The 21,482-nt window shown below is 45.9% G+C and overlaps 1 protein-coding gene across 1 annotated transcript in view; it reads right to left on the minus strand.

Annotated features, from left to right (window-relative positions):
- The window catches only part of TPCN1 (two pore segment channel 1), a 297,893-nt gene that overhangs the window by 225,723 nt on the left and 50,688 nt on the right, over window positions 1–21,482 (minus strand). The window contains exon 3 of the mRNA XM_069214538.1: window positions 10,092–10,210. Coding sequence (XP_069070639.1) covers window positions 10,092–10,210 — 119 coding nt within the window. The remainder of the gene's footprint in view (window positions 1–10,091; window positions 10,211–21,482) is intronic.

The following is a 21,482-nucleotide window of genomic DNA, read 5'->3' on the forward strand; positions in this document are numbered from 1 at the left end:
AGCTTAAAGCTGTTACTCCTCAACATCCTCTTAGTCTATCTTCTCTCCAAAGAGGTCGGGGTCTTGTCGTCTCGCTGTTGTTCTATTGCATGGTGTGTGAACCGATGGTCTCAACGATTACGGGTGGTCTTCTTCGACCAAAAATTGAGGCACGTAGAGCAGGAGGCCTCACTGCGGTCTGGGAACAGGGACAGATTGCAGATGGCATGTTGGTCTGTTCATTAGTACTTTGAATGGCTCTGTGGACAGTATCAAAGGTGTATTTTCCATCACGCTGTGACAATTCTCGAACGCAAGATTTATGGAAAAGGACCCGAGAGGAGAGATCACCCTCGACACAGATTTGATGCAGTCGACCTGGACGCTGAAAGACAGACATGTGTACTGGAAAGATTGTTCAAAGGCTATCGAAGGGGAGAATTCAAGAGGCCCAGATGAAGGTCGTCAAGTGGCATTGACTCAGAGCCTTGACAAAGTACATCCGAATCAGACGGTGAAGACAACAATCTAACTATACAGTCAATACCCATGTGCACTACCAACTAATCCCAAATACCTTGAGACTCAAAGACATTTTTTCAAACAAAAACAAGTTGTACACGTCTGAGCACAACACTAGATGGAAAGAGTATCCACATCATGTGTATCTGCAGCTACACATGCCATGAACAATATTTTCTTCTTCACTAATCACATGCATACAAGAATATGAAAAACCTTAAACTGAACACTCTGCCCTCTTGGGGACTAATCTTGTACAGTTAAAAGGTTGCTGGTGGGATCTGTAACAATACTAAGGGACAATTTATTAAGAACCACATCTAACAAGACCAAGCTGTGTATACTTCTATTGTCTGAACAAAGGCATACTTCCAGTCACTTTAGAGGATGCTGTCCTCAGCCCTACTCCTTTCCAATCCTGGGTATACTAGTGAGGGAAAACTTTACTTTCTTCAGGAGCCAAAGATTAGGGGCCATGGATGGACAGCCTCAATCTTCCATGCACACATATTTCATTAAATTTAAACTGCAAGCTTCTGGTGATGAGCAGTTTAGACAACTGACCAAGTTTGCTTCAGGTAATTTCAAAGAAGTCTTGTCCTCACGTTCCGATGTTGGCGAGTGTATTCTGCAGCCTACATTATGCAATACCCTGTCAGAATGTCAGAGGCAAAGCGGTAAGAGAGGGATACACAGCAGAAGGACATTTTGGACTAGTGAATATGTGATTTGCTATGTTGCTCACCACCCTTTAAAAAGTGTAGGATTATTTGACTTGGAATACCAAGGTCCTGAAGAGTAGGATTACGTAACAGCAATGACACTGTTGCTATTCACACATGAAGGCTTGTTTAATCTAGTTCTTAGAACTATTTTATGTTCAGTTTCTCTGGCAAACTTCTCTGACTGCAAACTGATTCTTTCAGATGCTACATGGATTTTTTAAATACAGTGTTACAGATGTTGTATCAAACTTGGGAAGGATGCTGAGGTCTGTTCAACTTAATTTTTCCTGATCCCAATTACAGATTCTCTTTATTGACTTGTAATTTCTTAGGTTCCTTTTTTGGGGGTATCAGTGTAGATTTTCTTGATTTTTGTAGTGCCCTCTCACTTTTCAATACTTCTCTCTGTAAGCATATGAGCTGATCAATTGAAATGTGTTGATACATAAGAGCCTTAGCTCCAAGAATACTTGAGCCACTGTGCATTTAAGCATATTAACCCCTGTCAGTGTTAGCAGTTGGCCAGTGGGACAGGTTTCATGGTTTACTGCATACCTTCCTGGTAAGTGCCCATGGACAGCTTTGTATGACTGCCAGGTTTCTCCGAAATGGCCTACACTGTTGGTGGGTTTCTCCTTAAATTACTCCTGTGCGATCTGTCTCTTCCACAGTTGTTGTTCTGCTTTAGTTTTCTTATTAGGACTTCTGGGAGAAAGGTCAGATATGTATGAACCCCGTATAAAAAAAAAAATGGATGGCAAAACACTAATTACATTTCAAGGACTAGTACAAATGTCAATTAGTTGGGCATGGATCTCAAAATGTTAAGATTGTGATGAAAATAGTAGGACTCCTTATTATGAAGGCTCCATGAAGGGAATCAGAATATTCATAATACGTAGGATCACCATAAGCTGAGCTGTTTAAAGTTCAGCGTTATCACATGGAATAGCTCTAGATTTGTTCAACTGTCACTTCCTTCTCTGGCACCTAGTGTTAACATGCACCGTTGTTGAACTGCTAATCAATTTCATCCCTCATGGACTGCTCCTTCCCTATCTTCAAACCTTTAACCACACGGGCCTGAATAGCATTTTCGCTCTATTATTATCCTAAGCGTAGGAGTTCTTTATAATCTACCATCTGCTGGTGCACTGTCAATTTTTTATTATCAATTGTGAACACTTTGACCACTTCTTTTCATCGTCCCACCCATTTTAATTGGCAACATTAAACACTACTACACCGTAATTCTGAAACTTATCACCATTTTCTGGTCCTCTACTCCAAATTTACACATTTTTCAGAAATCATTCATACACATTCTACTCTGAGTCTGTCGTTGTAGCTGAGTGTCTGAAAAATGTAGACTACCTGTATCTTTTCAAGGCTTTCTTCATTCTTCTCTTGAAAAAGACAGACTCCCGCTAAAACTCCCACTGTCTCGAGGTTTAGTTTCTGTCAGAAGTGTCTTTTCCATTGCTGCTTATCAGTTGAAGATATACAAACGTGAGTAAATTGTGGCAGTTAGCACTGCCTTGTTATTTATCGCGAGAAACTAAGTACTGACTCACCGAGTGCTTAATTTTTTCACTCACTTTTTTCCCCAAACACCTAATAATAACTGGTTACCTATTTTTCAGTCCTGTGCCTCTACGACAGCACAATTCAATTCACATTCACTATAACTCTTTCGAGTCTTGTCCTCCCTAACTCCTCAATACTGAACTGGCTTGCTTTGTATGGTAAAATACTTCTCCGCATTACTGATGGATCCTCATGCTGTTACTCCTAATCGTTTTACATATTATCTGCCCTTAACATTTCTTTGTTATGTTCCAAAATGTTGCCACACACACACTAGAATTCGCTAACCACAAGGACAGTCAGAAAGTTACTAATAGGACATCAATGAATTGGTGAATTGGGAATTTCAGTAGGGTATTACTGATGGAGAGATTATGAAATATTAATGAGTTGGTGATGTCACAAGACTAATGCAAGATGACACTAAGGAGCTTGTTATGACAGCACTACTAAGCGGAAGATAAGGGATAACCTTGAACTAAAGATTACTTGGCATTCATAAATGAATTGGTTGATAAAGAGATAATACAGAGTCACCTGGCTAACAAGCAGATGATGGGACTGCAGACCATGGAGCATTAGCAAATAGAAAATGGATCATAAGAGCTCTTCTGGCCTGTTCTATGTGTTTTTCTACACGTGAAGTAAACAATCTTAAAGTACACTGGTGGTGTGGACATCAACAGGGCTGATATGGGTCTTAAAAAGATAACAGACAATTGCAAGTTGAACTTTGGAAATCTAAACAACTGTGTTTTTGAAAGTGCTAAGTCAAATTGTGAACCCCAAAGATATTGCTAGTTCACCCGATTTATTGCATTTTATTTACATTATCCATTTGAGTAAACATTACCACTTCAGGTCCCATAATAATTCTTGTCATAAGAATCCCTGAGCCAAGACGAATTCTTATTCCTTTGATTTCAAATGACAGAGCAGTAAGAGTCCCAACCTCATCCCATTTGTAAGAAATGCATTAATTTCACTTGTTCCCTTGAGTCCTACATATCTTCCTATACTAAGCCTGCAGAAAGAGTTTCAAATTTCTCTTCCCATCCTTCCAACAATTCTTAAAAGAGCAACTGCATCGCCTTATGTTGCAGAGAGCGATCTCTCTCTCTTGCGCTCTCTGTCTTACTCTCCCTCCTGTACGAGTGACAAAACAAAAAACAGAGTTCGCTCTAGCTAACAGAGGACCTAACTTGACTCTGCCTCTCTCATTACCAGTGCTGTACTCTCATCCCATGCCACCCGAGTGGTGGTGTAGGTTTCACACTGAAAGCTTTTTTGGGACATTACTTACATCCCTCCAGAGTCACAACTGTTCACTGTTAAACATCATAATTAAATATTGGATTATTCTCAATGTGAGACTCCACTTAACACTGCCAATTCTGTTCACAAATTTAGGTTACATCTGATACAAATGAGGGATTGAACCAAGCAGTAGCTATGATTATTAATGTTAGAATGGTGGCTTTGATAATTATTAGAATAGTATAAAAATTCCTTAATTTTGCAAGATCACTCAGCTATCCTGTGAAGTCACACTGAGGTTTGTCATCATTGAACATGCTCTTGAGTTGTCTAAAAGTTTAGTGTGTTTCAAGTTTGTACTATATCTCTTTCAATCTAAGCCAAAAGGATGATTGCAAGTCATCCACACATGTAAGTGTCCCATTTGTCATTCTACTTATAGCACAGATTCATATATAGCAACAAAATCCTACCTGTTAGCATTAGCTTGAGTCCACAATGCCATAATGATCTCCGAAAGATTAGTTGGAAGGAACCTTGAGCTTCCAAACTTGTTAACAGTTACTCTTCACCGAAAATGTTAGCATGACACCAATTCTTGAATACAGACTTTCTATTGCTCGTGTGGGATAAATGCAATATATCATTTGTTATATAATTTGCCATGCATTCACATTTAAATCAGTATTAAAAAAAGGCAGACCTTTACAAACATTTGACATGTTTTGCTTGCACATTGATCGTTCGTATAATCAGATTTTCCAGAAGACTTCATTAAGGAAAATTTAAATTTCTATGTAGACTTGTGAGTAACAAAGAGAGATATTTCAATTCCAAGGTGACTTCCATGTTTACGTGCAATATGGAGAGGATATCTTCCGGTCTTCTGTTCTTCTGCTCTTCCGGTCTTCTGCTCTTCTGTCTTCTATCTTCTATCTTCTGCCTTCGCCTCTTCTGCCTCCTCCGTCTTCTTCTCCCCGCGCCTGCCCCCCTGCTCCTGCCTCATCCCCCTCCCTCACTTGCATCCCCCTCTCTATCTCCCCTATCTAACCCGTTCACTATCTACCTCCCTCACTCCTCCTATCTACCTATCTCTCTATCCCATAATCTAACTCCCTCACTCTCCACCTTCTCCTATCTTCCTATCTCTCTATACATTTCTCTATCTATCGATTTCTCTATCTATTTTATCTATCTATTTCTCTATCTCTCCCCCCCTTCCCGCCACCCCCTTTATTACCTATCTTCCTATCCTCTCACTCTACCTCTCACACACCTCTACAACCCCCCTCCCCGATCTTCACAACCCTACTCCTATCTTTCTCCCTAATCTCCTAAACCTCCTAACACTCACCCCACTCCACCCTTAAACCCCCCTCCCCCAGCTCTTCTCACTCTACCTGTCGCCCCCCTCCCTCGCGCTTTCCCGCCGCGACCTCCTGCACGCTCCCGCCCCCCAGCTCCCATTCGCCCCCAGCTGACCCCGCCCCTCCTACCTCATATGGCGGCCGCTGCGCGACAGTGGTAGCGACCCTTGACCCAAGGGTAGGACGCTCCCCCTGCAGCTGCAGCTCCTCCAGGTTCCTGAGTTCCACCTCACAGTAAGTACCCCCCACCTCCCAGCCCCCCGCTCTGCCCCGCGCTACTCACCCTCTCTCCTGCTTCTTTTCTTCTTCTCTGTTCTTCCTCCTCGCTCCTCATCTGTAATCTTCTTCTGTACTCTTCTTTTCCCCGTCTTCTCTCTTCTTCTGTGTGCTTCTCAGCCCCTCCTGTCGCCTCTCTTCTTCCTCATCTTCTTCTGTGGTCTTCTGCCTTCTGTTCTTCGTTTTCTGTATCTTCTTCTGTGGTCTTCTGCCTTCTGTTCTTCGTTTTCTGTATCTTCTTCTGTGGTCTTCTGCCTTCTGTTCTTCGTTTTCTGAATCTTCTTCTGTGGTCTTCTGCCTTCTGTTCTTCGTTTTCTGTATCTTCTTCTGTGTTCTTCTGTGTTCTTCTGGTCTCCTGCTCTTCTGGTCTCCTGCTCTTCTGGTCTTCCGGTCTTCTGCTCTTCCGGTCTTCTGCTCTTCCGGTCTTCTGCTCTTCCGGTCTTCTATCTTCTGCCTCCTCCGTCTTCTTCTCCCCGCGCCTGCCCTCCTGCTCCTGCCTCATCCCCCTCCCTCACTCGCATCCCCCTCTCTATCTCCCCTATCTAACCCGTTCACTATCTATCTCCCTCACTCCTCCTATCTACCTATCTCTCTATCTCTCTATCCCACTATCTAACTCCCTCACTCTCCACCTCCTCCTATCTTCCTATCTCTCTATCCATTTCTCTATCTATCAATTTCTCTATCTATTTTCTCTATCTATTTCTCTATCTATTTCTCTATCTATTTCTCTATCTATTTCTCTATCTATTTCTCTATCTATTTCTCTATCTATTTCTCTATCTATTTCTCTATCTATTTCTCTATCTATTTCTCTATCTCTCCCCCCCTTCCCGCCACCCCTCTATTACCTATCTTCCTATCCTCTCACTCTACCTCTCACCCTCACCCACCTCTACAACCCCCCCTCCCCTATCTTCACAACCCTACTCCTATCTTTCTCCCTAATCTCCTAAACCTCCTAACACTCACCCCCCTACACCCTTAAACCCCCCTCCCCCAGCTCTTTTCACTCTACCTGTCCCCCCCTCCCTTGCGCTTTCCCGCCGCGACCTCCTGCACGCCCCCGCCCCCGCCCCCCAGCTCCCATTCGCCCCCAGCTGACCCCTCCCCCCCCCACCTCATATGTCGGCCGCTGCGCGAAAGCGCAGCGGGCGTGCGCAGCGGACGCGCCGCTGGCGCGCCGGAGGCAAGCCCGTCTGCGCTCGTCCGCGCCTGGCCCACGCCCAGCGCCACAACCCCTGGTCCCCAGCTCTCCCAAGTCCCACTGATCCGCTACGACCCCACCACCCTCCACTCCCTCAACCCAGGACGCTCCAACACCTGCTTCCAAGCTCACACCAAACGCACCCATGGACCCTTCGCCTGCAACTCCTGCAAACGCATCTTCCACCACGCAACTACCACGACCACAAGCCCACGCGCCATCAACCACCTCAAGTGCATCCTAGTCAACGCTCGCTCCGTCCACAAACACGCCGTTGAACTCAGGGATCTCCTGGACTCCACAGCACCGGACGTCGCCTTCATCACGGAGACCTGGATGAACGCCTCCACTGCTCCAGACATCGCCACCGCCATCCCCGAAGGCTACAAGATCTCCAGAAAAGACCGCACCAACCAAGTAGGAGGAGGTATCGCCATCGTCTTCAAAGACTCCATCAGCGTCACCACCTCCACCGAAGACGCCCCTCTCGCCGCTGAACATCTGCATTTTCAGATTCGCACCGACCCGAGGACCACCCTCAGAGGATCCCTCGTCTACCGTCCTCCCGGACCACGCACCCCTTTCAGCGACGCCATCGCCGACTTCATCTCCCCGCACGCCCTCGCCTCACCGGACTACATCCTCCTAGGCAACCTCAACTTCCATCTGGAACAAAACAACGACCCCAACACCACCACCCTGCTCGACAACCTCGCCAACCTCGGCCTCAAACAACTGGTGAACACCGCCACCCACATCGCCGGACACACACTCGACCCTATCTTCTCTGCCAGCAAACACGTCTTCTTCAGCCACACCTCCGCCCTACACTGGACCGACCACAGCTGCCTCCACTTCACATTCCGACGCGAGACCCGCCACCTCCACACTCAACCCATCCCTCGTCGACAGTGGAACAAGATCCCTGAAGAGCAACTCTTCTCCACACTCGCCGCCAACCAACCCACCCTCACCACCGACCCCACCGACGCAGCCCTCAACCTCACAAACTGGATCTCCAACTGCGCAGACAACCTTGCTCCCCTCAAACACACGCATCGACAGACCAACACCAAAAAACCTCTCTGGTTCTCTGACACCCTCAAAGAATCAAAGAAAACTTGTCGCGCCCTTGAGAAAGCCTGGCGCAAGGACCACACTGCTGACAACATGACCGCCCTCAAGAACGCTACCCGCGAACACCACCACCTGATCCGCGCTGTCAAAAGGAACTTTTTCACCGACAGACTGGACAAAAACAGCCACAACAGCAGAGAACTCTTCAGCATCGTCAAGGAGTTTTCCAACCCCAGCGCCAACGCCAACGCCCTCACAGGATTTGTGCAAATCCCTCGCCACTGTCTTCCATCGCAAGATCAGCGACCTCCACGACAGCTTCGGACACCAGACCCAACCAAACACCACCGAACCCGCATCCCCGGCCATCACCCTCAACAACTGGACCCACATCAACACGGAAGAAACCAAATCCATCATGAACTCTATCCACCCCGGCGCCCCTTCGGACCCCTGCCCGCACTTCATCTTTAACAAAGCAGACGAAATCATCGCCCCGCACCTCCAGACCGTCATCAACTCTTCTTTTTCTTCTGCTACCTTCCCCGAATGCTGGAAACACGCCGAAGTCAACGCCCTACTAAAGAAACCTACGGCTGACCCGAGCGACCTGAAAAACTTCCACCCCATCTCTCTCCTGCCTTTCCCAGCCAGGGTAATAGAGAAGACCGTCAACAAACAGCTGACCACCTTCCTGGAAGACAACAACCTGCTCGACCCTTCACAAACCGGATTCCGAACCTACCACAGCACTGAAACCGCCCTCATCTCAGTCACAGACGACATCAGAACCCTGATGGACAACGGTGAAACAGTCGCCCTCATTCTCCTCGACCTCTCGGCTGCCTTTGACACAGTCTGTCACTGCACCCTAATCACCCGCCTCCGCTCCACCGGGATCCAAGGCCAGGCCCTGGACTGGATCGCCTCCTTCCTCGCAAACCGTTCCCAAAGAGTTTACCTCCCTCCGTTTCGCTCAGAACCCACCGAGATCTTCTGCGGCGTACCTCAAGGCTCGTCACTCTTCAATGTCTACATGAGCCCCCTCGCCAACATCGTACGCAAGCACATCATCATCACCTCCTACGCCGACGACACCCAACTTTTACTCTCCCACACCAAGGACCCCGCCAGCGCCAAGACCAACCTACAAGAGGGTATGAAGGACGTCGCAGATTGGATGAGGCTCAGCCGCCTAAAGCTGAACTCTGAAAAAAACGGAAGTCCTCATCCTCAACACCCCGTCCGCCTGGGACGACTCCTGGTGGCCCTCGGCACCGCACCGACCCCCACAGACCACGCCCGCAACCTCGGCTTCATCTTGGACCCTCTTCTCACCATGACCAAGCAAGTCAACGCCGTGTCCTCCGCCTGCTTCCTCACCCTCCGCATGCGCCGCAAGATCTTCCGCTGGATCCCCGCCGACACCAGAAAAACCGTGACCCACACCCTCGTCACGAGCCGCCTGGACTACGGCAACACTCTCTACGCCGGGACCACAGCCAAACTCCAAAATCGCCTGCAACGCATTCAAAACGCCTCAGCCCGCCTCATCCTCGACGTACCCCGCAGCAGCCACATCTCCGCACACCTGAGACACCTGCATTGGCTCCCAGTCAGCAAAAGGATCACCTTCCGACTTCTCACCCACGCACACAAAGCCCTCCACGACAAGGGACCGGAATACCTCAACAGACGCCTCAGTTTCTACGTCCCCACCCGCCTCCTCCGCTCCTCTGGCCTCGCACTCGCTGCTGTCCCTCGCATCCACCGCTCCACGGCGGGTGGGAGATCTTTCTCCTTCCTGGCGGCCAAGACCTGGAACTCCCTCCCCACCAGCCTCAGGACCACCCAGGACCACTCCGCTTTCCGGAGACTCCTAAAGACCTGGCTGTTCGAGCAGCGATAACCCCCCCGTTTCCCCTAGCTCCTTGAGACCCGCACGGGTGAGTAGCGCGCTTTATAAATGTTAATGATTTGATTTGATATCTACAGCAATTCCATATTTGCAAGGGCATGCTGCTGCCATCTTTCCCTCCAGAGTAAAAGGTGATTATCGTCTATTTCCTTCAGGTACACTGGAGGAGGACTCACCTGCAGAAAAATTGCAGCCTCTTGATAATTCATCTCCCAGTTCTGGGCAGAGGAGCCATGGTGAGTAAAGCGATCCCCAGGCTTGGTAGAGGTCCCCAAGGGACCTGTAGTGCCCCCATCTGCAGTAACCAGAAAGAAAAAGAAGATAAAGAAATCTTTTCAATATCATGAAGGGCAAACAACACATTGCAAACATGGCTAGATATAGTATTAATTCAGGTTTCTAATCAGTACGCCCATATGAATGCTCTGTAACTGCATATGTATAGGTTTGTATACGAACACATGCCTGCCATATGGTCGCCATGGGACAAAGGCCCTTTGCAAAGCTTTTGAAAGTTGTATCTCTCTAGCCTGTATGCTTTTCTGGCCTGTCCTGTGTGTTTTCTTCCAGTGAAATTGATTATCTAAAAGTACACTGACCGTGCTTCGTGTGTATAACTGTACTCTGCTCTACTGACTGGAAGGAGAGTCATCAAAACAAAATATCCAAAGGGAGGGTGGTTGCTACTCAGCCCTTCCAATCCTACGAGGAGGCTGGTGATGGTGGGGGGAGCGATTTCAGTCCAGCCTTACAGGCATTCTTACCTGTGTCCCCATAGGAAGACAGTCTACTGGCTCTCCCATAAATAGGGTCCCTTGCCTAAATTCATATGCAGGACATATATAGGAAATGTATGAGTGATTTATTAGTTAAGGGTGAATGTGTGGAACATCATATACCTGCTGCAAAAGATGCAGGGTGTCCTTTCACATTTGTCTGAAACTATATGGAGGAGACAAAGTCCATGCTCCTTCCTTGGGATCCCTGAAACTGGTGTGACCTTGGGGTGAAGGAGAACTCTTTTTTTGTTTTGTGCAGGATACCCCCGCTCTGGTGAATCCCAATCCTTGTAATTCCTTTGTTGCTGCCTATCAACTAGCAAGAATGACCATCAGCTGGACTTTGTCTGGCAGCAAATCACACAAACCTTGATGAGTTGAAATTGTGTTGGCCTTAAAATTTTGCTCTTGAAGGCCACAAAATTAAAAACACTAAGGGTACTATGAACCCCTCTATGACTAGAGAGGGACTTGAACATCTGTTAAAGGTTGCAATTTGCTAATACTGACTGTTCTCCCAAAGTGACAAACATTCTGAACCACTAGACCCAGTAAGTTGTAGAATGATTAATCTTTAGTGGAAAAGTGCAACAATGCACAACAGACAAGTTGCTGGGAGCTAAACATCTGCTGTATCTACATTGTGCACGGTGTGCACATACTTGGATTCTTTAGAAGCTTTTCTTCTGTGAACTGCAGGGAGAAGAGAAGCTCAAGTGTCCTGCCTTGAGAAAGAAAGGAGCTGGAATGATGCTGCAAGATAAAACACTATCCTAATTTCCGACAGACCAGCACAAAGACCCACTGATGGGAGAATCAGAGTGGAGAATGTCAAAACGCACAAACACCTTCAGATCCTTAAAACAAAGCTATCCAAGAAAGAATCAAAACTAAAGACAAACATTGCCAGTGTCAGTGTCAGTGAGCTGCTGCGCCACCTGGCTTCATAGAGCTGACAAGTTAGCACTGCCCACAAGATTCTGTGTCATTAGGGCGCTCTAACTGCCAATTCCGCAGCTCCTAAGAAATCAGGAGGTCGTCTGCCTTCACACATATGCCACAGGGGCCAGATTAAATTGCTAGAAGACTAAATAGGCATTTTTGAAAGATTTAAACAATTTCTGTAGGCTTTACAACTTCAGAGATATCTTTGAGTGTAGTCGTTGATCACAAACCATAAAGTCTAGTTCACAGTGGATACTTGCCCCCTTGAAGAGTCAGTCGGAGGCCCTGACACTTTGGGTGAATCCAACATTGTCAATCTTTGACCATGGCAGGTATACTATGAGGCATGGCCTCCTAAGATATGTATTACTTTATGACTTAATAGTAGGTGTTGAGCCACTATTATCTCTGTCTTTTTTAAAGGGTAAAAACTAGTGTGGCTTAACTGTGTTTGGAAAATATTGAACTGTGTTCTGTCTGCCAGGACACCATTAAGCCGGTAACACATCGTAGCAAGCTTAATACCTTTTATCATTTCCGTGTGGCACCTTTGTCTCATTCGCAGGAGCATTAAAGAACAATTAAAAATGCAATAAAAATACACTATCCCAAGTCAACCCAGGGGCAGGAAAATATTCTACAAAATAGTTCACCCATCGCCCAAAAGCAATAATAAAACAGTTTGAGGGTGGATCTAAGCCCAGTAAAATACAAGTTCCTGAAATTTTCTTTGGATATCATATTATAACTACTCTTCTTATTTACCTGTTAATGAAAGTCTCATACTTTATACCTTGAAATGTTATATTGGAATAAATTGCATCCTCCTTACAGTAAACCTTGACCTCTTAACTTCACTACTCTAACGAGTCAACTGCTAAAGGGTAATCTGGTCGCAATACTACTGGTGGTGTGGGCCTGCTCTGCATTTGTCTGTGTGTCTACTTTGCTCTATGTACGTGTTGTTACCACGGTAACTGATGCAGGAACCACTGGTCTCTTATTTGTTTGGTTGTCAGGCAACTGACTTTTCACATGCATACTTTCATTTCCTTTGACTTTTTGAGTCTGTGGTTACAATGCGATTACCTACTCATAAGCTTCTTTTTGAACTGCATATCCATGCCTGTTCTTGGACTACAAGAATGACTATTACACAACTTCTCAATGATACCATAGTGTGTGTAATTCAAGAGGCTGATTTGTGGCTACCCTTGTGTTTCTGGGCTGTGAATGTCCGAGCGTGCTACTTCCATACAGTTGCTGCTCTTTGACTGCCTTAACTGGTCACGTGACTTCTTGAATTTGTGGTTCATTTGAAACAGTCTTTGCGTGTGGCTGCTTTGTGACCGTGTGCATGGATGGCCTGCACAATTAAAATAAGGTGTTTTATCTGTGCTTTTTAGGCATTTCAAAAACAGAGCTTGCCCTAAGATTCCCTAAATGGAATGAGCTATAGCAGATTTCAGGATCTCACAATAAAGAAGAATTTCTGCCTACGACTCAATGTGCAATGACTTTAGATGTCTTTTGGTGGGACAGACTCCTACCTGCATCCGCTTGCCCCCCCCTGGGGCACTTACACTATTTTCTTGAGCTGAGGCATGTGGAGTCTGACATGAGGCACGATGCCAATACAAGATGTGTGACAGTTTTGACTGCGGGAGTGTGATTATGTAGAAACTGAGGAAGCAGATGCTGGAAATTTTATATCACTGCTGCATTGGGGAATGCTAACCTCAATTAAGTGTTGAGAATGGCCCTTAGATATGGTTGAATCTGAAGGGTCGTAGATGAAATTTTACAAAGTTGAGTTTGAACCCGAACTTGTGAAGAAGGTTCACTGTAATTTGTGTGTAGGGCTGGTAGGGTTGCAGCGTGTTGGTTATGAGGAGCCAGTTGTCCAGGTATGGGAAGACATGAATTTTTTGTCATCTGAGATGTGCTTCTACCACTGCTAGGTATTTGGGAGCAGGTGTGACCCCCAAAAGGAAGAACTTTGAACTGATAATGTTTGCCTGCCATCATAAATCTTAAATATTTGTGATGTGCCAGGGGGGTGGAAAAGTGGGAATTTTCCTGGAAAGGTGCGTCCCACCACCCAGGTCTCAGAGATGTATATTTCCACTCTTAATGGTCTGCGTCAGGGATGTGTACTTGCATCCCTTCCTTCTCTTCAATTTATTTTTGGCTGATCTACTGGCAGAACTGGACAAGGTGAACTCACATTCACCAAGGCTGGGGCAAACTGCCATGACAAGCTTGATGTACACTGATGGTCTTATGCTTTTCAGCCACACTAGAATAGGTCTGCAGAGACTACTTAACACAACAGCTGAATTCTCTGGAAAAAATTATCTCCTTGAATAAATAAAAAATCATGCCCTTTAAGAAAACTGGGCGGTTGCGACATCAGTGGAACTTGGGTAACATTAAGGTTGAAACAGTGCGCAGCTATGAATATCTAGGGGTTCTTCTTGACAGCAATGGCTCCTTAAAACCCCATCTGGAGTCCCTCAGTCGGAAATTCCACCTCGCTTGCATTCTCGTTCAACAGTGTTAAAAAAGCAACTGGTTCTTCAACCTATCTGGCGTTATTTACTAAAGGTCATCCAAGCCAAATTAATACCAACAATCACATATGGCAGCAAAGTTCTAAGAGGCCGTGGTGACGACCACTTGGACAAAATGATCACTAAGCACTTCAAGAGGTTGTTCAGCTTACCAAATTATGTTTCAATGGCCCAAGTTTGCCTAGAATTTGGCCTGGTAAGGCAGTCTCTAGCAAGGAAATGGGCATTTATCAACCTAAGCCATAAGCTCAAGGTAGCAAAAGAAGGCTCACTAAATTCTCTTATTTGGGTGGAAATGACCTCGGATCCAACTTCCACTTTCCGCCTCTACCTCGAGTCCTCCTTAAAAACATTGGGCCTGGACATCAGCTTGTCAAACGTGCAACAAAAGTAAGCATCAAGTCTCTCTCACATCTTCAGGACAAAGAGGCTTTATCGAAACAAAGCCATGCCTGGTTGGTTCCATCATCATACGGCTCTCTAATCCCACAACTATATCTGGGATTAGCAGTTAATCCACGGATTAAAGCGGCCTTTATGAAATATCGAATGGGCTGCCTTCCAACATACGCCCACCTTCCCAGGTGGACGAGAGTCAACATGACTGACACCTGTCGATTATGCAGGCTGGCTCCGGAAACACTGATCCATCAGATATGCCTAGGCAAAAGCATCACAACAGATCGTAACAGGCTCCTACGACCAGTTTAGCTTCAAAGGGGGCTGCGCAGATGCAGACCAGCGATATTGGCAGGCTTTAAAGGGGAAGACGAACAGCACAGCTGCAGACTGGCTAAAGAATTGGATAAATTACGGCGCCTTCTTCAAGAGACTGAACAAGCGAGACAAACGCGCACAATCAGCCTGCAAGCAACGTCGTAGCACTCCGTAATTTAGCGTAAACATTTTAACTCAAATCGATTTTATTACTGTATTTACGACTCCTTGGCTTTTTGTTGTTTTTCCTTTCTTTTTCTTCTTTTCCTCCCTTTTCTTTTTCTCTCTTTTCTTCGTGTAATGGATTTTATTGACCGAACACGTGATCAAATAAAATACAAACTCAGTGCATCTCTGAGGTTAAGAGTGGTCATAAAATCTCCCTGTTGAAGGTGTGGAATGACATCCTGAAGAGTGACTATGTGAAAGTGTTCTGAAAGAACGCATTGATTTAGGGGCCTGAGATCTAAGATGGGTCTCAGTGACCTGTCCTTTTTTGGAATGAGGAAATATAGCAAGTTTACTCCTGTTCCTTGATACTGGGATGGAAACAGTTCTATAGCCCCCTTTGAAAGGAGAGCTTGGACCTCTTCTTTGAGGAGAGTGAGCTCCATGCAATAACCATGTTGGATAATGGAGAGGACATATTGGTCCGATGTTATTAGTGTCCATCAAGTGTAGAAGTCCGGAACGCATTCCCCAACTGGTGTTATATGGGGGTTGGGTATGTTGAGGTAGTCAGTGTTTTGTTGTGGAATCTGAGCCCCAAGAGTTGTTTTTGCCCCACCTCTGAAACTATTATCTCTGAATGCCCCTCTAAAAACGCCTCTGGTGTAAGAACTTGAGGCCTGTTTGTTTTGGGATGTGGAAGGATCTGATGATGTTGATGATTTGTAACACGCTCTCGAGTGGATGACGTAAAAAATCCCATCTGTGCTTGGGACTGAAGAGCTCCCACGGCAATTGCAGTGTCCGTGGCCTTTTTGTTTTTGTTTTTCCAAGGTAGAATCAACCTGTGAACCAAAGAGGTGTTCTCTGCTGAAGGGCATATTTAGAACAGCTTCCTGTACTTCTGGCTTAAAATCAGAAGTACAGCAAGTGTCCTAATTAGAAGACATGCATGCGGTATCTGCAGCATCTAGTACACACCCAATAGAGTTGCTGGCAAAGGCTTTCCCCTCAGATACTATTTGTTGGCCAAGCTTGTGATGCTCCTCTGGGAGATATTGGAGGAGAGCCTCCATTTCATCCCAGTGGGCTCTATCATATCGAGAGTAAGGCTTGCAAATTTGCTATCCGCCAATGATTAGCAGCGTGCACTCTTTTGCCTGCCACATCAATTTTTTTGCTCTCTTTGTCAGGTGGGGGAAGTGTCTCCAGTGGCCTGGCTATTAGCCCTTATCCTGGTGTAGTAGCCACTATGGAGTCTGGCTGCATTTGTGATTTGATAAATAAAGGGTTCAAAGGTGCTGGCTTGTATTTGTTTTTTTTTTATCTACCCACGGAGTTATTATTCTGGAATGGACAGGCTCTTGAAAGATGTTGTTTGCGTGTTGAATCAAACCTGAGAGCATAGGGAGATACTGGGTGTCCCTGTGTGTGGTGGTAAGTGTATCAAACAAGAAATCCTGTTTAATATGATCCTTATGTAAAGGTACATAATGGTACGCAGCTGCCCTAGCAATGACTTGTTGGTAGCTGGCAGTATCCTCTGGAGGGGAAGGTCTAGCAGGATACAAATCTGGGTCAGTATTAATAACAGAGTCTAGATCATATGAATCCCGAGGATCCGGATCTTGTTGTATGTCCTCAAAATAGTGTTCAACAAATAATGGTGAACCTTATGGAGTGTGATCTCCAGCAGTTGGAGAGGCAGGAGAATGAGGAGGAGGTGAAGTATGAGGATGAGCATGCTCCTCTTTGGAGACAGTCTTTTCCTTAGGGAGTGTTTTAGGAGGTGGTGAGGTGACCAGTGCCTCCCAAAAGGTTTGCTTCCTTTTAAAAGTAATTGCAGGGAAGCTACAATTAGTCCTGTGCCTTCTTGAATATATATTTTGTGCTGTCTAGCATCCGTTGTCTCCAATATCGGCTGACTAGGTGGAGGCGTGGTAGAGGAGTGGCTTGAGTCCAAATGCTCAGAAGGAATATGAGCCTTTGTTTTCTGTTCCGAAGCTTTTGGTTGGATCTTTTTCTGTGCCAAACTTGCATCCGAAGATTGTCAGATAGGGTTGTTGTCGAGTGCTTTGTTGTGGAAGGTTGGACCGAAGTTGATGAGGTCGGAGCCAAAGATGCAGCTGCAGTCTTCGTTGTTGTTGGTGCCGAGTCGATGGGTGGGGCATCCAAAATTTCTTTCCAAGACGAACCATGGCTTGAATACAGTGGTGGTACGGTGACCTCCATATGGGCTCGTTTTGAAGTCTGTTCTTGGCTCTCGATGTCAGATTGGATGTCTGAATCTGAATCTTGAATGGAGACTGCTTCCTGTTGGTGGGGCACCTCCTGAGCGTGTTCTTCCCCGAAAATAACCAGGGTGCCGTTGGGAGATCGGCGCACCAACTCTAGCCTACAAGCTCATTGGTCCCAGACAGTCTTCTTGGCCTGGAACGATCGACACACCTCACAGGTAGCCTCTTGACAGTCTGGCGAGAGGCATAAGTTACACACCTCAGAATAATCTGTGTAAGGGTACTTCGAAAGGCACTGGGGGTAGAACCGTGATTGGTGTCCGTTCCATCAGGTTTACATTCTTTCTGGTGCCAAAAGTATTGAGGTCTAACAGCACAAAGGGCGTACGGTCGAAAACTGGAACCGACAAGGCAGAACGGTCAACGTTAGAGTCCGAAAACATGACAGAATGTACAATACCATCAAATAACTAAAGACAGAAGGAAAAGTCTCATACCAGAGGGAGTGGAAGACTGAGCCAAGAAATACACGCCCGAACCTGATGGCGTAGTGAAAACAATCTAACAAAGGATTTGATGCTCATGCGCAGTATCACTGAGAAGGAGGAGTCACTTGATCCTGCGACTCGGGGAAAAAACAACTTGTAACACTCTGGACCCAACACTAGATGGCAGGAGAAAGCAGAGCATGTGCATCTACAGTAACACATGCCATCGAACACCATATTTATTTTTTTGTTTTTGTTTTTTTTTAAAAGGAACGAACAAACGTTTTGTTGTACTAAAATCACAACTTTCCCAGCTTTCAAGAACAAGCGAAGGTGTATCAAAAAACTATTTCTTTCTCCTTGTTTTTGCACTAATAGGTAGTTTGTTGTTTTTCCTAAACATTGTGGTTTCAGCCTACTTGCAGTTCGTGGTGGAAACACATGTGACACCTGGGGCGATGAAGGAATGTTACACATTCCCAAAAAGTAGACAGAATTGAAAATTCAACAAGGGGTCATTTACCCTCAAAGTTTTCACAAAGAAACTAACTTCTGAGAAAAAAAATAGTAGGCAAAAACACAATTTGTGATGTTTTCAACAGTAACTTCTTGTTACAATGGACTATTAACAAACAAAATATTCTGTAACGTCCGACAAACTGTTATGGTCATGGGGATTTACAAAAATGTGATACCCAAAGGCAACAACTGAGTGGCACCCTACAATGATTTTTTGCTGTGTGCCAAGTATTCAGCAATTCATATTGGCAACATTTAAAGAATGATAAATGGGTATGCAGGAAACACATGTAGACAAGATACTGAATTTAGGAACAGTGGTTATCTGCACACCTCTAAATTTGTGGTTACCCATACTATCAAGTCATTTTGCAAATCACCTTCTTGCACACTAGCTTATATTTGGGAACCATAAGGGCAGAGAAATCCAATTGGTAATAACAAATGTTCTACGAATCTATAAAAACAATACCACACTTATGTAGTAGAGCACAGTGCCTATGACACAAAATGCCCCATAACGCACCTTGGAGGCATCACATTTCATCCAGCAAAGTCAAACCATTTTTTATTGTGTGGGTAGGTGCAGATTTTGGCCCCAGATCAGCCACAACCCAAGGAATCCTACCACACTAACATTTCTGATAACTAGGCACTCGGGTGGGTCGAGAGTGGTGTAGCTTGTGTGGTTATCTTGGGGTTTCGTTAGCCAGAAGCCCCTGAGAACCCTAAACTTTGTTGAAAGTGAGGAACATTTGTGTTTTAGCCTAAGGAAACGTGTGGAATCTACGTGACTCCCTAAATTTCCTGCCACTCAGTGTTCCCACACTTCTTCATATAAACTGCACTACACTTGTGTGGGCCTATTGCAGTGAAAAGTAAGGGCCAAAAATGGAAACAAAGGCTGGGGCATCAGAGCATCGCACAGCAGCTGCTACTCCTCAGGTGGTGCGCTTACGGACATGATCTCCACACCCATAGCACCAGATGGGGAGCACTGTTGACATGGTGGTCACATCCACTGTGTTAAAAAAGAATATTGCTACACGGTACCAAAATAGCTGCCAGGTTGCACTTGGGTGCAGCCTTGGAAGCGTACAAAATAGTATTCGAAGACAGCATCCTGCTGCTACTGATTTTACCAGTGCTTGTAGAACTCTCAGCAGGCCCTGGCAAAACCAATAGCGGCAGACTGTGCTGTTAGAATGTTATTCTGTATACTTCCATGATGGTCGCCAGCATGCATATAGATATAACATGGTGGCCATCTGGGCAGTATAAATTAAATGACATTTCAATATGGTTGTCTACAACCATCTACTTTGCTAGTGCTTGTAGAATTGCATCAAATATATTGGCAAAGTCAACAGTAGCAGCATGGGCAGTGTGTCAGGCAAGGTAGAGGGAGACTACCGGAGAGAGGGAGCAGGAGAGATCAAGCGGCAGCAAAACAGTGTCAGCGAATGGAAGTGCAGGGAGACAGACAGAGAGACAAGAAGAGAGGGAGAGACAGAAAAACAGAGATGGAGGGAGGGAGAGAGAGAGAGAGAAAGAGATATGGCAACATGCTACTGATAGTCAACACAGGTTTTTCCTTAAAGTAACACCACCGAATTCTAGGCTTCTGAATATCTGGGAAGTACTGTTCTGGTTACTTCCACGGGTACAGGAGGCTCAGTTAGCAATCTGTACTGGTAGGTTGTGAGAATTTTGGCCAAGTTAGATTTAGACTCTTACTCAGATGTGAAATTGTACTGTTAATAAAAGAGGGGATTACATTAAAATAAGAGACTCGGTGGAACTAGCTGATGAAACACTGTTGTCATGTTTAACAGCAGTACTGTTTCTACTTTTGCATATTTCCAAATTAACATGATAGAGAGACAATTTGACAAGAAGAAAGTCAGAAGCTTGTTGACTTTGAAAGTAAAAACAATTTCATGTGGGAGCCTGGGAAACCACAGGAGCAATTACCCTGTGGGTAAACATGGTGAACACCTAGGAACACTTTCTCAACACTTAAGGCTTCATTATGAGTTTGGCAGTCATGAGACCGCCAAACTCGCAGTGACGGTCAGACCACCACACTCAGACCATCCGGCAGTACGACCATCAGATTACGACCTTGGCAGTCGGAACGCCAGGAGACCGCTACCACTGTCAGGATCACGAAGGGTTAGCAGCATTTGAAGTCATGGTCAGCCACGGCTACACCGAGTTCAGCACTGCTGTGCTGATCATGACTTCCCTTTCCACCAGCCTTTTCATGGCAGGGTCCCCACCATGAAAAGGCTGGCAGAAAGGCAGTGCTGGTTGCCACAGGCCCCCCCCTGCCCACAACCATGTCATGGGCAGTGCAGCGGCCCCCCTGCCCAGCACTCTCTGAATGCAGACTGTCTGCAATGGCAGACAGTGTGCATTCCGAGGGTGATGGGAGCACCCTCTGTGCAACGGCAGTGGCCTCGGCTCCATGCCGCCACACTGCTTTCACCAGCATGACCGGCAGAAACCTCCTAATACAAAAGTTTAAGTCGGTCGGCCCACAGAAAACATTGTACTAGGGCCAGGGGGGAGGAGGGGACCCCTCCAGATTCGCAGTGGTCTCCTCCACACTTGTAATGAGGCCTTTAACCTGTCCTTCTGTGAGGGAAATGAAGAAAAAGAGCATAAGAATGAAAGTTGAGTTCTCCAGGTCAACAGTGTTACAGAAGCCTGCACTGCACCCAGCGAATGCAGGGACTGCCAGTGGACCTAGAGACATCCCCTGTGGCACTAAACAGTATGGTGGAAACCATGGGCTTGGCCACTACATCACCTGGAAAACAAGAAACCACACTGCTTTGTGAGCGAAGAACAGTGAGCCGTGCTCGACCACAGGGGTATTCATGTTACAACAGTGAGCCATTACAACTATAATGCTATTCAAGAAAAGAACAGTGAGCCAACCTGACCACAAGTCAATCTGAAGGAGGAACAGCTAGCCAACCTCACCACACTTCAATCAGAAGGAGGAACAGTGACCGATTCCTGACTGCAGTCCTGTTCAAGGGAAGAGCATTGAGCCACTCTAGACGACAAGGCTAACCAGGTTAGAGCAGTGAATCACTTTGGGGCTGTATTACACTAAATACCAGGCGGGTG

The sequence above is a fragment of the Pleurodeles waltl genome, chromosome 11, assembly GCF_031143425.1.
Source record: "Pleurodeles waltl isolate 20211129_DDA chromosome 11, aPleWal1.hap1.20221129, whole genome shotgun sequence".
NCBI classification, from domain to species: domain Eukaryota; kingdom Metazoa; phylum Chordata; class Amphibia; order Caudata; family Salamandridae; genus Pleurodeles; species Pleurodeles waltl.